Consider the following 20,375-nt stretch of genomic DNA (forward strand, 5'->3'; position numbering starts at 1 on the left):
TGTTCCTCACTCCTTGCAATGCCCACTCATTTGTCTGTATCTCTGCACACACTGATCCCTTCGCTTGGACTGTCTGCTCTCTCTCACATCATCCCAGAAACTATTATATTATCCTTCAAGGTCCAACTCCAACTGTCCTACTAACTGCAGATTCTTTGACTCCTCTAGGAAGAATGAACTGTTCCCTCTTTCTTCACAGGCAAATGTCTGTTCACTGCTCCACTCCCTTAACACTGGCTCGTGGGATGAATCACCTGCCTTACCACTTAAACTACAAAAGCCAGGGAGGCAGAGACAGGTCTGTTTCTGCTCACCATTGCACTCCTGGGGCCTGAGAGCAGCTAACACAGAATTCAACAAAATATGCTGAATGAATAAATGAGGAACCAGATGAATGAATGAATTCATCTATCCTACTCTGTGCTCAGCTACTAACTGCTCAAAAGCAGACACCCTGTCTGATTCATCTCTGACTCAGTGAAGAAAGACTACATACACTCTAACAATTACAACCGCTGTCACTGTTTCTGGTGCCCACGGGTCTACATAAGCCCCCAAGAAGGCCTGAAAGGATACACATGACCTGATAATAGAAGCTTCCTCCAGGGATGAGATTGAAGGCTGTGATACTTATTTTATAAAAAAGAGAAACATGGGCTCCTGGGTGGCATGGTTGGTTCAGCATCCAACTGTGGCTCAGGCCATGATCTCACGGGTCATGACTTCAAGCCCTGCATTGGGCTCACTGACACCAGCTTGGAGCCTGCTTGGGATCCTTTTTTGCCTTCTCTCTCTGTGCCCATCCCCTCCCCCCTCACCACACACTCAAAAATAAACATTAAAAAAATAGAGAGAAACTTTTATATATACGTTACTTGTGTATCTGAAAAATAATTTTTTGATAAAAAAAAAAAACTGAACTGATACTCTGGCCCCTTACTGGGCCCCAATCCCTGGACCCAACTATAGACTGACCCCAAACACCATAAACAGAGAGACTCCTGACCCCAAATCTACAGTAGGTAAAGCTAGCACCCAGCCAGTACTCTTCGGGCCACTATGCCAGAGACAGCCACGAGGTGCCCCTGCCAGGAGGTTATCCCTGCTGCAGGCTCATGGGGCTATGAGGCCCCAGAATGTGGCAGCCTAGGTACAGTGGGAGCCAGGCCACCCTCCTATGTTATGTAATTTCCCCCTGGAACAGTGTTGACAAGGTCACATCCTGAACCACTGAGGGGGGGTGACCAGGGAGGTGGTGGTGCACATGCAGGAGCCACGAAAACCTGAGTGCCCTTGAACCCTACCACACCTGGGAGTCACTGCACATTTGCAAACTGGAGAGAAAGAATGAGCTGTGTCTTCCAGGGCTGTTTTCTGTTCCTCCCAAATGCTGGGCCTCCCAAAGCTGGATGGCTCAAGTCCTGGATTTGCAGACAAATTTGCCCAGGTATGCTCTGGGCCTGTTTCCCAAGACATCCCCTTTTCTGCATGCTAGACCCCCAGATGGAGACTTAACACAGAGGTCAGGAAACGGCCCGCCAGTTGGACTTCCTCCTGGACTGGCCTCCTGTGTCACCCCTACTGATGGTCGGGTACAATCCCGAGCCCTTCTTTCCCTGACATCCCATCCAATCTTCCAGACTCTGCTGAGATCCCCCAACTGACTGATAAATAACCTCTCAGGCTGCAGCAACTGAGGGACATGCACTGTGGTGTAGGGGCTTAAAACCATGTTCTATGAAGTGGTCATGGAAGGTCATAACAGAGACACAGGGCAGAGTTTTTCTCTGGAGAAGGGTCTTAGGAAGGGGGTGGGAGACTAGTAGAGCACCCCAAGGGGTGAAGCTCTGAGGTGGGAGAGACGGGGATCTAGGTTGCAAGCCCAAATGAATGCTTTCTAACAGCAAGTTGGCCAGTACACAAAGGGCTGTCCTAGCCCCAGGAGGGGTGAGTGTCCCATCCACTGAAGTCTGAAGGCAGAGCCATCAAGAGTCTCATTCAGAGACCAGGGAACAGGGTGGGTGTTGATAATCTCTCTTCAACTCACACACAGACGCACAAAGAATGCTGAGCTGTCATCAGGAAGGAGATGCTTTGTGGAACTGAGGAAGGCACTGCACTAGCTGCAATGTTCCCATGGGCTGCAAAACTAAAGTTAAATTTAATTTCACTGATTAAAAAGCACATTACAGGGGCACCTGGGTGGCTCAGTCGGTTGAGCATCTGACTCTTGATTTTGGCTTAGGTCATGATCCAGAGTCATGGGATTGAGCCACACATTTGGTGCTGTGCTCACAGCAAAGAGCCTCCTTGGGATTCTCTCTCCCTGTCTCTGCCCCTCCTTCCCTCACTCACGTACACACATGCACACACACCCTCTCTCAAAAAAATATAATAAAAGCACATTACATAGCAAGATCCCATATATTTATGTTTACACATTCTTGATAGACACGCACCACGATGTTGATCAGAGATTATGGGCACCCTTCCTTCTTCACTTGTGCATATTTTCTAATTTTTCTATCACACACTAACTCTATAAAAATGTTTAGGTAGACAGAGCAAACCCTCAATGATTCAAACAGCATTACGTGAACCAACCACAGGGCATAAAGAGACCAGGAGAAGTGAATGCCAGAGTGTGTGCTCGTTTAAGGGCCTCCCTACAATGCTTCTAATCAACAGAGACTACCACATCCCCACACTCGTCTGGACCCCAGCCCGGGATCTGGACCTTGTCCCCTCACTGAAGAGCCCCACAGAGATTGTGGGGACTGGAGGGAACAGTGCCCATCACCCTTGGAGTCACAACACGAAACACACTGGGTGTCTCACCCTCACAACCCAGTGAGGTCGGTGCATTCATTAGCCCCATCTGTAGATGAGGAGACTGATACGGGGAAAGCTAATGAATTCCCTCAAGTAGTAAGTGAATGGCAGAGGATTTGAACCCCTCCAGGCCCTGCCTGATGAATCTGAAAGGAAAATGGTTTGAGCTCCCCAGGCTAACATGGTTTGTGTGGGCCAACCTTGGAGAGGGTCGTCAGAAGCTTCTTTGAATTTCAGACCCGAGGCCCCCCGGAGGATCCTCCTGCTGGCACCACTGAGCCTGGGAATCCTGGGCTGCACCCCGACTCAGGGCCTCTGGTGTCCCCTGGCCTATCATATCTGTGATGCCTAGGGAGCCTGGTTTCCCACCCCCCTCCCCCCAGGCCCCCAAATGCCCAGTACGCACTTGGATAGTGTTCATCACCAGGCCGGCTGTCAACATGCCCAAGCCTGAGAGCAGAATGGGCACCATGATCTGGCACATGATAGAGAAAACTGTCTCAGGGAAGACCCCATGAGGGGACCGGGTGAGTACACAGCTGAAGTCTTACAACTTCTTGTCCTGGAAGCAAAACTGCAGGTTCAGCTGGGTGACCACCATGATCAGGCTGCCAACCACGTTTACAGGAGCAAGACGTCCACTTGTGTCCTCTGTCGTCCTCCTGCACCAGGATATGCTTCCAAAGATGTGCACATAGGGAACACTGCCAGTGCCCTGACCCGCTGGCAGGATCCCCGAATGCCCCTCAGCCAAGGGCCAGAGCAAGCAAGGAACAAAGGCCAGTGTGACTCAGAGCCTCATGTGGGGCCTTGGTGAACTCCTGCTGTCTCTCCACCACCTGCAGATCAGGTTCTCCTCAGAGAGTAGCTGCTCTTTCATCCAGACGTCCCTCAGCTATCAGTCTCTCACAGTGACCTTGATAGCATCCAGCCTTCCAGCCTACACTGGCTTGGGCTAGACCCAGGGAGACAGAACCACATGAGGCCTGACCTTGGTGAGGGACACAAAAAATCCTGACCACCTCTGCACACATTCCCCAGTTGCTTCTACTCTTTTTTAAAACAATTTTTTTTAATGTTTATTTACTTTTGAGAGAGAGACAGAGTGCAAGTGGGGGAGAGGCAGAGAGAGAGGGAGACACAGAATCCGAAGCAGGCTCCAGGCTCCGAGCTGTCAGCACAGAGCCTGACGCGGGGCTCGAACTCACGGACCGCGAGATCGTGACCTGGCTGAAGTCGGACGCTTAACCGACTGAGCCACCCAGGCGCCCCACCAGTTGCTTCTACTCTTGGCAGACAAGGGCCTGGAGAAACATCAGCCTAAAGGACCCACGCTTACAGCCCCCTGAGGAGTTTCATGCATCAAGGTTGAGAGGGCTGCAGGTACCCAAGAAAGCCACATCCTGTGATCATCTTGACTTCAGAATCCAAGGGCTCTTGACCATATGAAGAAGCTATGTTCACAGAGGAAATGCAGCCCTCTTTACTCCCAAGGGCCCAGAAAACTAATAAGCACACTTCCAGGGGGCACCTGGGTAGCTCAGTCGGTTCAGTGTCTTTGGCTCAGGTCATGATCTGATCAGGTCACGATCAGGTCTGTGAGTTCAGGTCTGTGAATTCAGGCCTGGGGTTGGGCTCTGTGTTGACAGCTCAGAGCCTGGAGCCTGCTTCTGATTCTGTGACTCCCTCTCTATCTGCCCCTTCCCTGCTCATGCTCTGCCTCTCTCTCAAAAATAAACATAGGGGCACCTGGGTGTCTCAAGTCGGTTAAGTGTCTGACTTCGGCTCAGGTCATGATTTCGTGGTCTGAGTTTGGGACATGCATTGGGCTGTGCTGACAGCTCGGAGCCTGGAGCCTGCTTCGGATTCTGTGTTTACCTCTCTCTCTGCCCCTCCCCCACCTATGCTCAGTGTCTCTTTCAAACATAAAATAAACATAAAAAAATTTTTTTTAAAAGATGCTTCTGTAGAGACTCCACTCTCATCCATAACAAAGGTTAGACCAGCCCCGATACCCAGCTTACTGCCGCCTTCCATAGAGTAGGCTTGGATATCACCTTTGACTGCCAGCAAGTCTACTGTTGGGTGTGCACTGGGCATTCCACAGGTAGCAGGGAAGGAATGTCAGGCATGAGGGTTGGCTGGAACAGGGATCAAGGTCACCGCCAGAAGAAGCCCAAGGCTGAAGGTCAGAAGCACACTCACCTACTGACCCTGGGGGACTTCACCTGGACCAGGCTCCTGATCTGAGCCTCAACTTCTGCTCCTGTTCCTAAACCAGGGCCCTCTTGGGCAACTTCTTGGTTCCCCTCTGTTGGATAGTCTATCCCACACTCAGGTCCCATCCCCTTAGCCTGGAGTTCACAATCTAGATCCTACTGACATCCCCAGGCCTATCCACCTCCCTCCCAACTCCAGCCAAACTACTCCAACAACTATTTTCCTCATGCCCCAAATATTCCTCTCTCTGCATCTGTCCTCAAACAATTCATTTGCTCATTCATTCAATAGATATTTTTAAGCCCTTCCTTGGAGCCAGACATAATGAGCTCTAAACTTCTTGGACATTCTCCCATTGGGAGTTGGAGTTTCTGTCTCCTCCCTTCAACCTGTGACTGCTGGACCAGTAAAATACAGTGGAAGAGACACTGTGTCAGTCTGGTTCTTGAGAAACAGTCTCCTCTTCCCATCTCTTGAGATGCTCATACTTGAAACCCAGATACCATGCTATGAGGAAGCCCAAGTAGTCACACAGAAAGGCCACGTATGAGTGTTCCAGCTGAGGATCCAGGTGACAGCAGCAACTGTCATGTCATGTGAGTGAGCTAGCCTGGATTGGGTACGATGTTTGGCAAGCCACCGCAGCAGATGCTGCACAGAGCAGACATCCGTTCTCACAGAGCCCTATTCGAACTGTAGATTCATGATCAAACTGAATGACTAGCTTTAAACAAGCCACTAAATGTGGATGCAGTGTGTTGCATAGCAATAGATAATTGGGACATCTGGGGAACCTCATCCCCACCCTTTACTTTTCTCATCTCAGAGAAACTAACAATTTCCAAACCTCTCTCTAGTCCAGACCCCTCCCCTGAGCTTTCAGGCTCTGTGTAACCCCTGTATAACTCAATTAGTCTTTCACGTTTGTTCCTTCCAACTCCTCCCCCAAGCCTCTTGCCTCAATAAATGGTTCTGCCAGAAGCCCAAACTGCCCGTTCCCCAACCAACTCAACCCCATATCAAATATGCCTGTCCCCATGTCTTTCCCCTCCTCTCCAGTTCATGGACACCACCTTCACCATAGCCCTTAACTACCTCCTAACCCTCTGTCCACCAAAAGTAATACCTGCTCTTCACATTAACATCTTATATTATGTCTTCAAGTCACCTGCTTGCCCAAATATCCTCAATAGCTGTCAACTCGTTACCTGAGAGAGTTCAAATTTTGTGGGCAGACATTCAAGGTCTCTCAGAATTTGGGAGGAAAGCATCCTTTTGAGCCCTCTGTCTGTCTAGTACATGATCGTACACCGCATGCCCTAAAAGGAGCTTCCTGTGGACCCTCACATGGGCTGTGCCTATGTTCACACTACTCCCTCTGCATGTTCCACTCGCTGCTCAGGCCAAACTTTTGCCAAACCTCATGGCCAACTGAGGTGCCTTCTCATCTCTGAGGCCATTCCTGTGTCCTGGCCAGAGCCTAACATCTTCCCCAGAATTACCAACGCTCTTTTTTGAACCCCTCTGAGGGAAGTCCACATATGCCTAATGACATAATGAAATGCACATACATCAACCCTCCCATCCCAAAGTGCACTTCTCTTGAGGTGGAGTCTGGTTGATTCATGGCCACAATCTTTCAGAGCAAGGGAAAGTATTCATTCACTTACTCCACAGATTAGTACTGAGGGCCTTATGTTTGCCAGACTCTTGGTCTAAGTGTTGTGGTACATCTGTTAGCTGAACAGCACATACTTAGAGCTTTCCAGTATGGCAGATAATCATAAAAATGGAAATGTAATTATGACCTGTGATAAGTGCTCTGAAGGAAACCCAAGGAATGGGAGCAAGAGATGAGGATCAACCAACCATACACAGCACCCAACGACCTGCATATGAAGGAATGAACAAATGAATGAACTGAAAGATCTTCATTCCCTGTACCCATCTGTGCCTCTCACTGCCCTTTCACACTGATTTCATGTTCAGTCACCAAACTCTCAAAATATCTCTAGGATATCCAGCAGGAAGTAAAACAGTTTTGCAAATGAGAAAACAAAGGCCCTGAGAGGGTTTACCCAAGACCACACCGCAAGTCAGTATCAGAGGCAGGACGAAGACCCTCAGATCCCAACTCTGGGGGCAGACTGCCTCCACCACCCTCCATGCTCTCTGCTCCCCACCCTTCTCCTGTCTGATGCTGCCAGCATCTGTGGCTTGGGTTCTTGGTTTCTCTGGACACTGACCACACGGCTCCCACAGCACTCAGCTGGAGGGACCCCCAACAAGCGATTGCTTTCTTTTGACTTCAACAACTCCTGCGATTTAGTTTTGAATGTGGTCAAACATCCTAATACAATGTATAATCATACACAGTGGGCCTTGAACCATTCTCATCAGTACAGAAGATATGGAAACAGACAATAATTTACATAATTCCATATAGAAACAGATTTCTGATTAAGTTCTTAATTATTAAAAAATATTTCTAATTTCTGTTTAAAAAACCAAATGAGAAATTAAGATAAATGCACACACACATGATACACACACACACATGCAAGTAGTGAAGTTCAGAAGGATAGTCATCAAGATGCTAAGAGTGACTACCGTTGAGAAGCAGAATTTAAAATGACCTTTATTTTATAATGTTCTAACATTCTATTGTGATTACTTGCTTTTATAACCATCAAAACATAAACTGTCACCAAAAATAAATACAAAGATATCATTACATGAGAAAGATTACATTCCCATGCAACTTGAGAACAAAATATGTCAACATGGTTTACTGGGTCAGAATCCAGAAGATCAAGAATGTAATTTTAAAAATAGCTAGCACAGGAGAAAAGCTCAAAGACCTTGAACTAGATTCTGGGGCTGCATTGAACAGCAGATGGAATCTGGGTCAAGCATTAGGTTGTTTCCTGGATGACCCTGAACAAGGCCCTGCCCCTGTGCAGGCCTCTAAACTCTAATCATGAGAGGTGGGACTGCATCAGTGGTTTTCAGTCTACTCTGCCACCAGAATGACCTGGGAGCTCCTGAAATGTGTAGCCCAAGCCCAAGCCTGGACCAAAGAATCAGGATCCCGAGGCCTGCAGCATGACCTACCCATCTATTCCAACCCCCTTGATTCTTTGGGAGTGTGTCTTTGGAGGACAATTAGGAAGGCCTGCAGAGGGTGGGCAGAGAGCTTTGGAATGCACATCACCATTCCTGGATTTCATTTCTGATTCTTCAGTGGGAACTGGGTGTCTTCCCAGAAGCACACCTTCTAAATGGCCTCCTATTCCTTTCATGGTCATCTGGAGCCTGGGCTGGTTCTGAGCCAAAATGTCAATCTTAAAAGGCCTGAATTCTTCCTCATCCTGTTAAGGTCTCAGAGATCAAGCTGATTACATTATCAATAATGGAGGGCTTCTTCTTTACTTCCCGCTTCTGATGTCACTGGCAGAACCCACCCACAGGTGAAAACACAGAACCAGAGCACTCATGCCTATCCAGGGCTGGCTGTCTTCACGCACTTTCTCCAAGCAGCTCCTTCATGTCACTCAGGCATTCTGGGACCTCCCTCTCCAAGGCTGAGATGCAGCTGGCCTTCTTGCCTCATAGCTCTTTCTGCTAACACTGACTAATGCATCTGCTGCCCTCCTTGCTTGACTGTGATGCTGTGAGAGTGGAGCCTGGCTCTTGTGTCCTCCACAGGGTCCAGCATAGTGCTGGTCCTCTCTCCCCCACTGCTGACACATACGTGTTGCATTGAGTGAAAAAATGAATATACAGAATCATAGAAACAAAGAAAAAAAGAAACCCAATCAGCCTTCTGTAGGTTGAGTGGTGTAAGGCCCTAAAATTGTTACGATCTGCTGCCTTGACATGTGGTAAAACCAGGAGGGCCTCACAGGGTCTACCTGCATCTCCCCCTCCCCACTCTTCTCCAGTGGGCAAGGTCCCCTAGTCAAGCAACCGTCCTTACCAAGGGGACCAGGCACAGTTCCCACTTATCCCTGAGTAGGGGGTTTTAGTTCCTGCTGGCCCACAGAATTATTCAAACAAGTCAATCACACCTTCCAACGAGAACTGGGGCAACTCATGCTATTGCTACTACAAAGCCTGCCTCCTGCAGCCCCTCGTGGTTCACTCTGCTTTCCAGTGCAACCCTGCGTGTCCCTGGATGTGAGTTTGTGTGACCGATAAACTGTGATTTCCTCAGTCCAGTGTTGGGGTGATGTGTTTGGCCATCTCCATATGATAGGGTTGGAACCCCTCCCTCACCAGCAGAGTAAGGAGAGGGTGATTGCAGCAGCTGGCATCACAAACAGGACTGCCCAACCCTGACAGAAGATGCCTGGTCAGCTTGTACTGTAACTGCTCTTTGCTGCCTGACTAGCTCCTGACATGGCCAGCGCTGCCTGGGATGGAGCCACTAACTGCTGGCCAGCTTGTGCATTATTAGCCTGTTCCATGTCCCACTGTCTCTCCCGGGTAATGCCATCTCCTCCCATCACTAAGGCAAGAACTATTGCCAACTGGCCATAGCCCAGCAGGAGGCATCTCAGGGCAATCTGTATCTGGCAAGTACTCTGTGGCATTCCTGCACCTAGTCTGAATTATAAATTAAACTGCCAAGATGGGACCCCATGGAACATCCCCCTCCACCCAGCTAAAAATAAAATAGTTAATACAGCCCAATGGAAGCTAACACAGGGCCTTCAAGGTTTGAAATTTATCATACAAGACCTACTTGGTGATTACCCCCACTGCTTCTCCTTTTAAAAGCCCAATTTGGCCTGCTCTTAAACCTGGAAAGAACCTGCCACAGGGTGAATGACTGCATCTTTAATGCTCTGGCATCCACTGTGGCCCCATACACAACATCCAATGTAACTGAAATTACCGACTCCCCCTGATCAGCACCAGTAAGGATTTTGCTACTATAGATTGGGCTAATATTTTCTGTTCAATGCCTATTTCCACACCCTCTTAGGCGCAGATGACCTTCAACTCTGAACGGACACAATAGACTTTCCAGGTTACTCACGGGGTACCTCAACCAGCTCTGCCACGCACGGTCTTGCAGGCAACATCTTAACTGCATGCACCTTTCTCAAGGAGCACAGGTATAATGTTACATTATGATGTCCTCCTCCAGGGAGACTCATGTGACACATTCACTAAAGGCAAAACACTCAGGAGCTCGCAAAGAGAGGATGGGCCATTACTCCACATGTGGGGCAAAGCCAGACACCTTGGCAAATTCCTAAAAATTATTTTGGTAAACCGAGGGCAACTCCATCCTTGACACTATCAGAAAACAGCCATTGACTCTCAGCACCCACACTGTTAATAAACTGTCCATAGAAGCCCAACACCTTGTAGTCCTTTTTGAATTCTGGAGGCAACACAGTCCTCCTCTGCACATTTGACCTATGTCCATTTATGCTGTCACTTGCAAAGGAGGCTGTTTTAAACAGACACCTCCAACAAAAGGCTCTAGAATCTGTCCAAATTAAAGTCAACAGGCATTGCTATCAGTGCCCTCAAAAATTCCTTCACTGGCAAAGCATTAGCAACCTCCTCTTATGCTTCTTAGAGTCCTGGTCCACATACCTGTAATGAATATATGTTGCCCAAGAAGCCCTTGGGTGCAAGAAAATACCCTCCTTGCCTAACTTTATACCAACTGAGCAGCAACTGCTGGCTACATACTGGGCTCTCCTGGAAAGGGAGGCTCTCACAGACCCTGGCCTGTGACCCTCCATACGCAGCAGCCCACTGAGCCTTGGGAGGCATAGCTACTGAGGACTCAATACAGGATAGAGTCAAACTTGGACTCTCTGGCATATGCCACTACAGAAGGATGCCTCCTCTGTCCTTCCTTAGTCCCTTGCCAGATGCTACCATACCAGAGGAGGTCACCCCTCTCCCAGTCCCCTTGACATTAACCTAGTGAACAGCAATGGACTTTGTATACTTTATGGGTGGTATGACCACCATACTACATCATGGAGCTCAGTGGAATGTTTATGTCCCTGATAAAGGAAACAACTCACCCAACAGTCAGCAAAAGTGGCCAAATTTAGGCTGCCATTTTAGTACTGGATGCTCTGGCCAGCAAATGGTTCCATCTGCAACTTTTTACAAACTCTTTGGCCACTGCCTAGGAGCTATTCCAAAACTTTTACGCTAAGGAACTAGGGCACTCTTGCCTCAGAGACACCCAAAATATAGGTCAAAGTCACAGATGTCTCCACATGCACTAAGGCCACAATACAAGGCCTCACCAGGACACTGCTTGTCCTCCTTATTTTCCAACATTACAGGTCGTGGCCAGCCCTCATTTTGCTTCTGAGGACACACAGTGCTACCTCTACAGGAAGGACTCAATAAACTCCCACCTCCTCTGCAGACCCTGAGCAGCCAGAAGAATTGAGAGGCACACTGGTCTCCTCAAACAACTCATATTTAAGCTCTAAGGTGAAAAATAAGCCCCAGTGGGGGTTGGGGGTTGATTAATGTGGTATTTTTTGATTGAGTTTTTTCTTTTCTTTTTTTTTTTTTTGAGAGAGAGAGAGATAGAGAGGGAGAGGGAGAGAGAGAGAAGACGAAGAAGGAGGAAGAGGAGAAGGAGAAGAGGGGGAGGAGGAGGAGAAGGAGGAGGAAGAAGAAGAAGAAGAGGAGGAGGAGAAGAGGAGGAGAAAGGGCTGAGGGAGCCCAAGCAGGCTCCACACTTAGCACAGAGCCCAACATGGGGCTTGATCCCACATTCTGGGATCATGACCTGAGCTGAAATCAAGAGCTGGACGCTCTTAACTGACTGAGCCAGCCATGCACCCCTGGCACTGATTTTAATCTGGATTTGTGCTCCTGGGGATACATGCTATCTGCACCCCAACACAAACCCCTCCACTACCTTTATTGGCTGCAATGGGGAACCCTTATAAGTTCACCAGGGGGCCTTCTCTCTCCAGGTCAAGAGGCTGCTTTACTTGCTGGGGGGGGGTGAGGGGGTGCTTTACCTGCTCCCTAGAAGTCCCAGTCACGACCACGATTTAAGTTGGTGTCACGGCATCATGGGGTCAATGTGGTATGAGTGACCACAGTATAATGTGCTGTGACAGTATAATGTGCTGTGACATGGGGGGAAAGCAGGAAGGCTATGAGGAACCTAACCACAAGTTCCACCCTGCTCTGTTCCCACAACCCTTCCTATCCCTGAGGAGCAGGCTCTCTCTGCCTCGCTGCCGGCGTGCAAAGGAGCCAGGCACACCCTTCTTCAGAAACAGGGGCGGGGGGGGGTTCCCCCACTGATAGCACACAGTGTTCCCCAAGCTCATGCAGGCTCACTCTGCTCCCAAGTGCTCCTTTCTGAGGGCCCTTCACAGCATCTGCTGTCCCCCTCTCAGGTTAGGAGTATATGTAATAACTAATGACCTGCTGTTTTTCTCAAGTCCAAGGCCGGATGCCCTATATTCGACCATCCCCACAGCCCAACGATGGGAATCTATCCCTTATCAAGGCTGGCCTCATCCCCTGTGGCACTCAGTCCAGGCTTCACTCCCTTCCCTCACATAACTCTCCATGCCCTTGCTTCTCCCCTCCTGTCAGCCCCTTGCCCTCCTGCCTTTCTAGAGGGCTCCGTGTCTTTGCTAAGACACCATCCCTGCCAGACCCTTCCTCCTCTTTACCCCCACTCCACCTCCATGGGGCCCATGGTTCCTGACCACTCTGCAAACCAGCATGATGTCTGTGGACCACCAATTTGAATTTCTGCTATATGTAATACAAAGAGATCAGATTCATCACAAAGAATGGGGTTCTTTCTTCTTCCTATGTACACATTCCCAAAACCCTGTCATATATGCTGCTTTGTGTGGGCACCCAGGGGGCTGGAGAACTATATGAGAGGCAGCTTCTGTTTCTAAGGAAAACACTGGCATAGAGCCTTAAAAGAAAGAGTATTAATCTCATTACATACACAAACAAAAATAAATTAAAAAAATATGCACAACATAAACCATCAAAAGCAAAGTCAACAAATAGAAAAATGAGAAACATTTATAATCCATATCACAATTAAAAGGTCAATTCCCTTAATATATAAGAAGCCCTCAGGTGCCAGTAAAAGGATAACCACTCCATAAAAATACAGGCAAAGAATAGAAGCAAACATCCAAAGATATTCAACTTCACTTGCTAATGTGAGAAATACAAATTGCACTACCAGGGACCCAGAAGGCAGCCCTGGAGAATGATCTCTAAGGATCCCTGCCTCCTCTACTGACACTGGGTGTAATACCTTCCCCTGAAACGTGGGCTGAACTCAGTGACTTGCTTCCAGCCAAGAGAAGAAAGATGTTGCTTCTGTGATAAGATTTACAAAAGGTGGTTTCTGTCTTGCTAGTGGACTCTATTTCCTTCTCAGACTGCATGCTTGGATGATGCTGCCATGTTGGAGACATCCAGTGAGGAAAGAACTGAAGGTGGCCTCTGGGCAACATCCAGAGAGGAACTGAGGCCCTCAGTCCAACAACCTGCTGGGAGCTGAACCCCTCCCACAGCCTATGAGTGCCCTGGGATGATGCCACAGCTGTGGCTGACGTCTAGACAGCAGCCTCCTGAGAAATCTGGAAGCAGAAAACCTAGGTCTCCTGGATTCTTGGCCCATGGCAGCCATGAGGTAATCAGTGAGTACCATTTTAAGCTGCTAAATTTGGGGATGACATGTTGCATAGTAATAGAAGCTAATACAGTGTACAAGGAAATGCAATTTTCCATCTATCAGATTGTTAAAGATCAAAGAGTTTGAAAATAAACTACGTTGCTGAGTACTGGCAAGCAGGCATCTCCCTATGGTGCTGGAGGAAGTATAATTGGTCCCACCCCAAGGGTAGGCGATTTGGTGATATATCTATCAAATGCATGATGTTTTGACCCAGCACTTCTACTTGCAACATGTACCTTACTCATTTACTCCAGCATGTAGCAAACGTCAAGATTATTCACTGCAAGGAACTGTAGGGGGCTCAGTAGGTAGTCATCCTGACTCCTGAGTTTGGCTCAGGTCATGATCTCATGGTTCAGGAGTTCAAGCCCCAAGTCAGGCTCTGTGCTGAGCGTAGAGGCTGCTTGGGGTTCTCTGTCTCCCTCGCTGCCCCTCCCCTGCTCTCTCTCTAAATAAACAAACAAACTTAAAAAGAAAGATTATTCACTGCAGCTTTCATTAGCAAGACTATTTTAAGGTGTTGTTATGAGCTGAATCATGCACCCCTCCCCCAAACTGCAGTCTTAACCCCCAGCACCTCAGAATGTGACTGTATTTGGAGACAAGGCCTTTAAAGTGGTATTAAATTAAAATGAGGTCACAAGGATAGGCCTTAACCCAATATGACTGGTGTCCTTACAAGAAAAGGAAATTTGAACGCAGACATGCACAGAGGAACAACCATGTAAAGAGACACAGAGAAGGTGGCCATCTGCATGCCTCACAGAGAGGCCTTGGAAGAAACCAGCCCTGAGGACACCTTGATTTCAGATTTCTGGCTTCCAGAACTGAGAGAAAATAAGTCTCTGTTGTTTAAGCTGCCTGATCTATGGTCCTTTGATATGGCAGCCCTAGCAAACTAATAATTAAGTTTAAAAACACATCAGAAAAGAAATGGTTAAATAAATTCTGGTATATTTGTATAATGGAATACTGAACAACCATTTCTAAAAAAGGAAACTTTTAATGTATCTATAAAGAATATTGTAAGGTGAATATATTGTGTAGTGAATATACAGTATAGCTATACTGTGAGGTGAAAACACCAAAAGTCGAGTTTGTATATGCCAAAACTTGAAAAAAAAAGAGTGAGCAAAATATACAGAGACAGATGAACAGATATAGATATTTGTTTGTACGTGCATAAAATATCTTTAGGAGAAAACAAAACCAACTGGGGCCCAGTGGCTGCCTTGGTATAGACTGGGGACTTTGTCCCTGTGCATATTTGTGAACCTTTTACATTCTGAACCACAGCCTCTTTTCTCAGGGAGTTCACATTCAAGCCAGGGAGAGCATCAGATCCTGCACATGGTAAAAAGAAATGGCAAATATCCCAACATCTATAGAAGGTGACATGCTGGTGAGGCTAGCACCTCAAGAAAGGCTCCATGTAAGGCTGTCCATGTGAAACGGGGTGGAAGGAATATGGGAGGCCTCTTCCCTCAGGGTTAGTGGGAAAGAAGGCACAGGGAGAGGGCAGTCTAAGTGAGGCTGGGGGTTACCACACAGCTGACTAAAGCCAGCACCACTGGACAGAGCGGACAGAGGTCTGTCCAGTAGTGCTGGCTTTAGTCAGCTGAGCCATTGTGGCACCACTGACTGTTTTCACCTTCCCGACAGAACCAACTGTACACAGAAACCCATCCACAGGGCAGGGGACCTTCTCCTCTTCTCAGCTCAATCAAGCCAAGCCAATCATGGCCATTCCATTCTCTTTGCCAATTTTTGGTTTTGAAGTAGGACATGCCCAAATCTGCCAATGAGAAGTTGAAGAGTTTTGTTGGGGATGCCCAGGAAATGTTCCCTGTGCTTAAGAAGGAGGAACCAGGCGTAACTGGTGGCTCAGTTGGTTAAGCTTCTGACTCTTGGTTTCAGCTCAGGTCATGATATCACAGTTCGTGGGATTGAGCCTCACATTGGGCTCTGCACTGACAGTGAGGAGCTTGCTTGGGATTCTCTCTCTCTCTCTCTCTCTCTTCTTCTTCTTCTCTCTTCCCCTCCCTGCCCACTCTCTCTTTCCCTCAAAATAAATAAATAAACTTTGAAAATCAGTAAAAAAAAAGAAGGAACCAGAGCAGAAGACCCATTCTTCCCCCTCTGGATATGATGGGGCTATAAGGCAAAGCCAACTTTGGCTGCTGACTCGGCAGGAACTTGGAAAGATCCTGGTTCCTTGGAGTCATTGTGGGCCGTTTATGGTAGTATTTTACAAGCCTGGAATTACCCCATCTTGGAAATTCCATTTTGGGAGATGACAGACTTCCTTCTTATTTAATCTACTACAGGTGTTTTTTCTGGTATGTGTAGCTGAAACCATCCTAATTGATACAGCCAAGGTGAGCTCAGGATGTCTGGATGCCAGTTTGTGGAGTTTGGATTTTATTCCACAGTCAGTAGAGAAATCAACAGAGGTTTTAAAATTCAGATCTGCAAGGCACCTGGGTGGCTCAGTTAGTTAAGCTTCTGACTCTTGATTTTGGCTCAGGTCATGATCTCATGATTCATGGGTTCAGCCCTGCATCGGGCTCTGTGCTGACGGTGTGGAGCCTGCTTGGGATTCTCTCTCTCTCTCTCTCTCTCTCTGTCTCTCTGCAAACATGCAGGTCTCTTTGTCCCTCCCCTGCTTGCTCTCTCAAAAAATAAACTTAAGAAAATAAAAATAATAAAAATAAAATTCAGATCTGCATCATGGAGTTCCCCCTGAGATGGCAGTTAGGCCACGACCTTCATGTGGATCCAACAAACACATGAAAAAAACTGTAGAATGGGTATTTCTGCCTAATTTTATCCTCTTGAATTGTTGCATTGACAGAATATCAATGACAACAGGAGTTAACAGCAGTTAACCTTCACTGCCTAGTGCCAGGCCCTGTAACCTCCACTTCACAGACCTCGTAACAAACTTCAGGGCTCAGTTCTAATTTACAGAAGAGAAAACAGGGGGACAAAGAGCAACTTGTGTAAGTGACAAAAGTGGGACTCAAACCCAGTTAGACTAGCTCCAGAGTCTGGACTCTCAAGCAATTCAGCTCACTGTTATACTGCCTCTCCCTATATAATCTATAAACCTGTGTGTGTACACTCTAAACCAATGTGTGTACATTTAGGGGGTTGATATATATGGATGTATATATAAATATATAAGTGTGAGGTGTGTGTGTGTGTGTGTGTGTGTCTGTATAGGGGTACATGCCCCAGTGACACCATACTGACAGAACATTCACTAAAATAGGCATCTTGCAAATCAATGGTATTGAGAATGGACTGCAAGGAACAGCACCTGAAGTAAGTAGGGCGGTGAGGAGGCTGGGACACTGAGGTACTCCAGAGGCTACTGCAGTGCTGACTAACCATGTCAAGAAAGATGTGGACTAGGTCACCAGGAAAAAGGAGAGGGCTGGGGGTCTGGAGGGCACAGAGAGACCAAACATGCAGGCAGGGACTGAATCAGACTGGGATAGGTGCTCTGGTTTAAGAGACAGCCATCCTGGGGCCGGGCAAGTTCCAGGTGGATTCTGGGAGTGAGCTGGTGGTCACTGGTGCTGTGACGTCATGAGGAATTAGACAGCTGGGTACTGGAAGGGTCTTTGAGAACTCCAGACTGGAGCAGGGCCAGGCAGGTGGTGGAATGCAGTGGGATGGTGGGGACTGTGGCAAAACAGAGAACATGGCTGCCTAGAGGCAGCTGCAACCATCCACTGTGCAGTGAGAGAAAGTGGGGCCAATTATGCGAGAATTGCCAAGTTTCAAGACAAAACAGAAATTCAGACTTTTACATGAAATCTCTTGATTTTAGTGTTAGTGTAAAAAGAATTTAGGGGCGCCTGGGTGGCTGTCTATTAAGCATCCAACTTCAGCTCAGGTCATGCATGATCTTGTGGTCCGTAAGTTTGAGCCCCATGATGGGGCTCTGTGCTGAGAGCTCAGAGCCTGCAGCCTGCTTCAGATTCTGTGTCTCCCTCTCTCTCTCTGCCCCTCCCCTACTCACACTCTCTCTCTAAAATAAAAAAACATTAAAAAAAATTAGGGGTAGGTGGCTCAGTCGGTTAAGCATCCAACTCTTTATTTCAGCTCAGGTCATGATCTCATGGTTCATGGGTTCAAGCCCCATATCAGGCTCTGCGCTGACAGTAGGGAGTCTGCTTGGGATTCTTTCTCTCTCTATGCCCCTCCCCCACTTTCTATTTCTCGCTCTCAAAATAAATAAACTTAAAAAACACTTTTTAAAAATTTAAACCACCAGCCTTACTGCTAAGTGGTAGAACTGGGACTTAAATCCATGAGGGGCAGGGCCTAGGTCACCAGGCACAGAGCCCCTGGAGCACTGAGTGAGGCACAGGCCAGGAACTGTCACACACATCAGCCCTGCTTCTCCCAGCCTGCCTTACTCTAGACAGCCTCTGATCTCCGCTGACTGCTAACTAATAGGACAGATCTAGCCAGTTATGACTTAGAATATTCTTAGGGACTATACCTTTCCAGGAAGGACTTCTGAAGACCGCACTGATATGATAAAAGGAATGACAGTGTGGCCAGTCATGACTTAGAATATTCTTAGGTACTATGCCCTTCCAGGGAGGACTTCTGAAGGCCATACCGATGAAAGGAATGACAGTAGAAGAACAAGAAAGTCAGGGTACATTGGTAACTTTTTTGTCTGATGGGTAACTCCCAGTTCCTCACTCTGTGGCATTTCGGTAGGGCTGCAAATCAAGGCACCCTGCCTCCCCTCCAAGAGTGATGACAATGTAGTCAGGTGAGCCAGAGAATGTTCTCCCTCAGGGAACAGGAACTGGAACAGGAGTGCACACCTGACATCAGGATCAATTTTTAGAGACTGATGTGGACATTCACAAAGAAGTCTCTATTTTTTTCTAAGAACAAATGTATTAAGTTGAAATTAAATGCCAAGGGCCATCTTCCCCTCTATGTACAGAATCCTACCTGAAAATAAATCATAGATGAGTGGCAGAGAAAAAGCCAGCATCCTGCTAATCATTTAAGCACGTGGATCATGCCATGCCTGAAATCTAACCCCTTACATATTTCAATTATATGAGCTAATAAATTGTCTTCTTAAAGCTTAACCTGGGTTAAATTTAGTCTCTGTCACCAGTAACTACAAGAATCTTTCTCAATTTGTAGAAAAATGGTATTTAAGAAGAGGACGTCCTGTCCCTTGTCTCTTAAGCTGGATTCAAAGTGTAGAGGCCTATTCTTCAGGTATGGCATTCAACAGTGCCCCCAACACCACCATTCCCATTTATTTCCCTCTTACCCGGAAATAGTTCAAAAGCATACCAGCCCCAGACAGTCCCAGTCCTGCAAACATGAAGGGCACCATCACCTGAAGGCCAATGGACAAGGCAGTCTCCCTGCTGAACTCAGACCCCAGTGGTTTAGAGACCACCCTGTGCCTCTCAGACACACTCGGAGGTCCACTCAGACACACTTCTGAGGCTCCAGAGAGTCTTCCAGGGCTGAAGGCGTGTGGCAGAGCCAGCTCCTCTGGCCTCTGTCTGGTCTCTGTCCCATCCATGTGAGCAGAGCTGAGCCTCTGCAGCCTTAACCTGGGAGACACAAAGCAATAGTGGCTGATCAGAGGAGTTCCTGACCCTGATAGGACTGATACCCTGTAAGCCCTCAGGCCCTTCTGTCCAACAGAGGCTGGCATCATTCTACCCAGTTAATAGCCCCTCGCTCAGGGACTGCTCCACACGGTCTCCTGCAACCCCAATTTAAACAGTTTTTATTTAATATGCACGTTTGAGAAAAATAAAATATCACAGAAGAGAGCACTCAATATTTACGAATTCGAGTCAGCAAAACTGGTGGTATAGGTGGAGGAAAATTCTTTCCTCCAGAGAAGAACAAGATACCTAGCAAAAAATGTCAGAATCCAGTTTTTCAGAACTCTGGAAATTCACCAAAGGCTTGGAGCAATGTAGGAGTATTTATTAAAAAAAAAATGCTTAATCCTCAGCAAGAACAGCCACATTGTAGTGTCCATGGTGTTTGTGATATTTTTACTGTGCCTTAGTCCCACCCCCTGCTCTGCAGCTCTGCAGCACCCTTAAAACCCAACAGCCTGGAAAGAGCAGAATGGGCTGGAGCTTTTTCAAAGCCTCATTCTCAAAGGACTATCACTGTTTGACCTATCAGGTGGTTCACCGGAAAATGCCACTTATAGACTATCTGTATTTCACATTTTTTAACGTTTCTTTATTTTTGAGAGACAGAGTGCGAATAGGGGGAGGGACAGAGACAGGGAGACAGACCCAAAGCAGGCTCCATGCTGTCAGCACAGCACCTGACTCAGGGCTTGAACCCATGAACTATGAGATCATATCTGAGCCCAGGTCAGCAGCTCAACCAACTGAGCCACCCAGGTGCCCCTCACCTGACTTATAAAATTCACATAGTGTAAAAAACCTTTTCCCTGGGGGATATTTGTTGAAAACAATGATAAGCACTTCACAGCTGCCTAAGGCAGTGGGTAATAGCTGGGGTAAATAATACAGAAACCAAAAGCCTAAAAGGAAATGCTGGGGAA

General features: G+C 47.5%; 1 protein-coding gene across 1 annotated transcript in view; it reads right to left on the bottom strand.

Moving 5' to 3' along the window:
* The window catches only part of LOC124523373 (solute carrier family 41 member 3-like), a 68,734-nt gene extending 49,373 nt beyond the window's left edge, over positions 1–19,361 (bottom strand). The window contains exon 1 of the mRNA XM_047095207.1: positions 19,101–19,361. Within this exon, the coding sequence (XP_046951163.1) occupies positions 19,101–19,361 (261 nt within the window). The remainder of the gene's footprint in view (positions 1–19,100) is intronic.
* Positions 19,362–20,375: the final 1,014 nt, after the last annotated feature.

This window comes from Lynx rufus, unplaced genomic scaffold, assembly GCF_022079265.1.
Source record: "Lynx rufus isolate CCGP_SWC_20201006 ecotype Redwood Valley unplaced genomic scaffold, mLynRuf1.p SCAF_4, whole genome shotgun sequence".
Taxonomy (NCBI): Eukaryota; Metazoa; Chordata; class Mammalia; order Carnivora; family Felidae; genus Lynx; species Lynx rufus.